The 3,125-nt window shown below is 24.1% G+C and overlaps 2 protein-coding genes across 2 annotated transcripts in view, besides 9 other annotated features; one reads left to right on the forward strand and one right to left on the reverse strand.

The window, feature by feature from the left end:
• Window positions 1-13: 13 nt before the first annotated feature.
• Window positions 14-131: a microsatellite.
• Window positions 132-219: 88 nt separating this feature from the next.
• Window positions 220-348: a microsatellite.
• A 73-nt stretch (window positions 349-421) lies between these two features.
• Window positions 422-501: a microsatellite.
• Window positions 502-508: 7 nt separating this feature from the next.
• Window positions 509-1,132, reverse strand: EDI_237280 (uncharacterized protein; the record flags this gene model as incomplete). Its single annotated transcript, XM_001739888.1, has 1 exon — window positions 509-1,132. The coding sequence occupies one exon, from the start codon at window positions 1,130-1,132 to the stop codon at window positions 509-511; it is 624 nt and encodes a 207-aa protein (XP_001739940.1).
• Window positions 1,132-1,280: a microsatellite.
• Window positions 1,281-1,294: 14 nt separating this feature from the next.
• Window positions 1,295-1,376: a sequence feature (AT_rich).
• Window positions 1,377-1,662: 286 nt separating this feature from the next.
• Window positions 1,663-1,846: a microsatellite.
• A 231-nt stretch (window positions 1,847-2,077) lies between these two features.
• Window positions 2,078-2,116: a sequence feature (AT_rich).
• Window positions 2,117-2,569: 453 nt separating this feature from the next.
• Window positions 2,570-2,600: a sequence feature (AT_rich).
• A 23-nt stretch (window positions 2,601-2,623) lies between these two features.
• Window positions 2,624-2,708: a microsatellite.
• Window positions 2,709-2,725: 17 nt separating this feature from the next.
• Window positions 2,726-3,125, forward strand: part of EDI_237290 (chaperone protein DNAK, putative) — a gene marked incomplete at both ends in the record, with an annotated part of 1,776 nt that continues 1,376 nt past the window's right edge. The window contains one exon of the mRNA XM_001739889.1: window positions 2,726-3,058. Within this exon, the coding sequence (XP_001739941.1) occupies window positions 2,726-3,058 (333 nt within the window). The remainder of the gene's footprint in view (window positions 3,059-3,125) is intronic.

Below are 3,125 nucleotides of genomic sequence, written 5' to 3' on the forward strand. Positions count from 1 at the left end.
TATCTTTCTATTATTTCTTTATTCTTCTATTTCTTATTCTTTTATTATTTCTTCTTTTCTTCTTTTTACTTAGTTCTCTTTCTTACCTTTTTTATTCTTTTTCTTTTGTCTTTCTTTCCTTATCTTTTCTTGTAATATCTTTTATTTCTATATCTTTTACATTATTTATTCTCATAATAATATTGATTAAACATTTAACCTACATTATAGTATTTGTGGTTATAACAATTACTTTTCTTTTTATTATAATTGTGATTTTTGAGAATGTACTATTATATTTATAAATATGATAATTATTATTAAATTGATTAGGACTATTATTTTGTTGATAATGATTATAGTTATAATATTGATAATGTCTTCTAAGTCTATTTCTTGGTACATAATTATTTATATATGATTTTCGTGGTATTCTTGTGTTATAGAAATAGAATAATAAGAATAAAGAATAAAAATTAATGATAAAAAATGAAAAATCAAAAACAACGTTTAAATTAAGAAAATGTGATTAAACCATAACGCAACCTCCTTTCTTTTTTCCTTTTTCTTTCTTTGGCTTTTCATTCTTTTCAGATTTTTTCTCGTTTGAAGGGGAAGATGTCTTTGGTGCATCTTCACCTTTATGATTAATTTGAAGTAATTTTCTTCCGAGTGCTATGAACAATTCATCAACATTTATTCTTTTTGCAGCAGATGTCTCAAAGAAATCAATTCCATATGACTTAGCTAATGCCTCTCCATCAGCTTTTGACACTACCCTTTGTTCCTCTAAATCACATTTATTTCCAGCAAGAATTAAAGCAACATCTCCATCAGGTCTAATAACGGAAATACTGTCTTTATGATTTCCAATTGCCATAAATGATGATTTATTTTCAATAGAATAAACTAATACAAATCCATCTCCTTTTAAATAATATTGTTCTCTCAAAGCAACATATTCTTCTTGTCCTGCAGTATCGATCAAATTAAACGTTACTGTATGTGAATCAACTTTAATAGTTTTATTATAAGTATCTTCAATTGTTGGACTATATTCTACAGAAAAGACTTCTCGTACAAATTGTAAACATAAAGCAGATTTCCCTACTGAACCTTCTCCTATGATAACAACTTGATAACCTTCAGACATTTGTTATGTTTTATGATTTTGAAGTTCATTCTATTTTTACTTCTCTAATTCTTTTTTCTATTGTTTATAGTTTTTTTTTATTATATCTTTTAATTAATTTCATTTTGAACTTTCACCAATAAAATTTCTATTTATTTTTTTTTCTTTTTTAAAATAGTGTTCTATTAATAGTTTTATTAAAAAATAAAAAAATCGAAATCTATTAATTTTATTTCATCTTTAAAGTTATTTCAATTATTTTTAAGAGAGATAGTTGAATTACTATTTGGCTATGTTAACAACAATTCTTCCCTTTTATTAGTATTCTCATAAATACTTTTTTAAAATATTAAAAGATAGTATTGTTACAAATTCTTATTTGAATAATAACAAAATCAAATAAAACAAAAACAGTCAGTTCTTCATTGTTTCTTAAACTTTGTTCTAAGTTAGTTGAAATAAATTCTTTTCTATTCAAAGTTGTATCATAAATTATTTCAATCAAATCTATAACACTTTTTATTATTTTTGAACAATATCAAATTCCATCATTTATTTCTTTTTTTTTGTTTTTAATATTTAATATAATTTCATCATAAATTTTATTATTTATTTAATTAACTCAATTATGAAGTGTTGTTTTAGTATTGTTTATCTTATTACTCTCTTTATTTTTTGTTTATTTTCTTTATTCTTCTTGTTTTGTTTTACTCTCTTCTTGTTTGTTTTCTTATATCAAGTTCAGCTATCAACGCTACACTATTCTTTGGTTAATTTTATTGAATTTTGTTGCCACCTGTTCTATTGGAATATTATATTGCGTTACTGTATTTTTATTATATGTTTGTTGTAGTATTAGTAGTGGTTATGCAGATAGTTTAATAATTATTATCTAATTTATTCTTTGAACCCTCAAATTTGATACTTTTTCAAGTGTATCTCTTATTTCATTATCTTTTTTTATCCTTTTTTATTAATTATTATAAGTTTAAAACTATAATATAACCTATTTGTATTACTAACTTAAAAGTCTAAAGTATTCGAACTACACAATAAACTGTAAATCAATGTTACATTATTTCTCAGCAAATAATCTTTTGCTTATTGACTCAAAACTTAAGCATAAATTAGGCATGTCTTTACAAACAAGATTTGTTCTCTTTATCATTTCATTGATTAATTAATCATTAACGTGATTTCATTTAAGGCAATGGTATTGTAACGAGTTATTATCTCCGTCATTACATTTGGGTTGTTAGATTTTCTTCTTCAACTTTGTTAAATTTTTAGCAATGTCATATCTTTTCTGAAAGGTCTATTACAAAGTCATACTTCTCTGTTTGTTCCTTTCAATTTGTGATAGAACAATTATTTGTTGAAAGGATGTCATTAAGTAAGAATTTGTGACACCTTAAGAAAGTGTTAAATATCAAGAATTAGCCAATCAATGGATGTTTCAAATATTTTTCAATTTTTTAATTTAAAAATTGATTAATGACGTTTATTTTTATTAAATAAAGTTAGTAAAAATTAAAATAGAAATGATTATTAATAGAAGTATTAAAACAAAACTAAAAGTATATAAAGTGAAAACGAACTTATAATCATCATTTAATGGCTGTAGAAGAAAATTCATTTTCAATTGGTATTGACTTGGGAACTACCTTCTCTTCTGTTGCTTATTATGACCCTGTTAAAGGGGAACCTGTTGTACTTCAAGATGAATCAGGAAAAGAACAAGTAGCATCATGGATTAGTATTTCACAATTCGATAAGAGTGGTTATACGCTTATAGGAAGTAATGCTAAAAGTGATATTAATACTGAATGTGCTATTTATGACTCTAAGAGAATAATAGGAAGAGATGAAAGTGATGTTAGTTATGATGATCGTGAACATTGGCCATTTAAAATAAAAGGAAAAGATAATGGAAGTGCTTATATTCAAGTTTATAACCCAAAATCACAAGATACTGAAGGATTTGAACCAGAAGAAATTAGTGGAATGATACTTA

This window comes from Entamoeba dispar, genomic scaffold (genome assembly GCF_000209125.1).
Source record: "Entamoeba dispar SAW760 scf_1105229462529 genomic scaffold, whole genome shotgun sequence".
NCBI classification, from domain to species: domain Eukaryota; phylum Evosea; order Mastigamoebida; family Endamoebidae; genus Entamoeba; species Entamoeba dispar.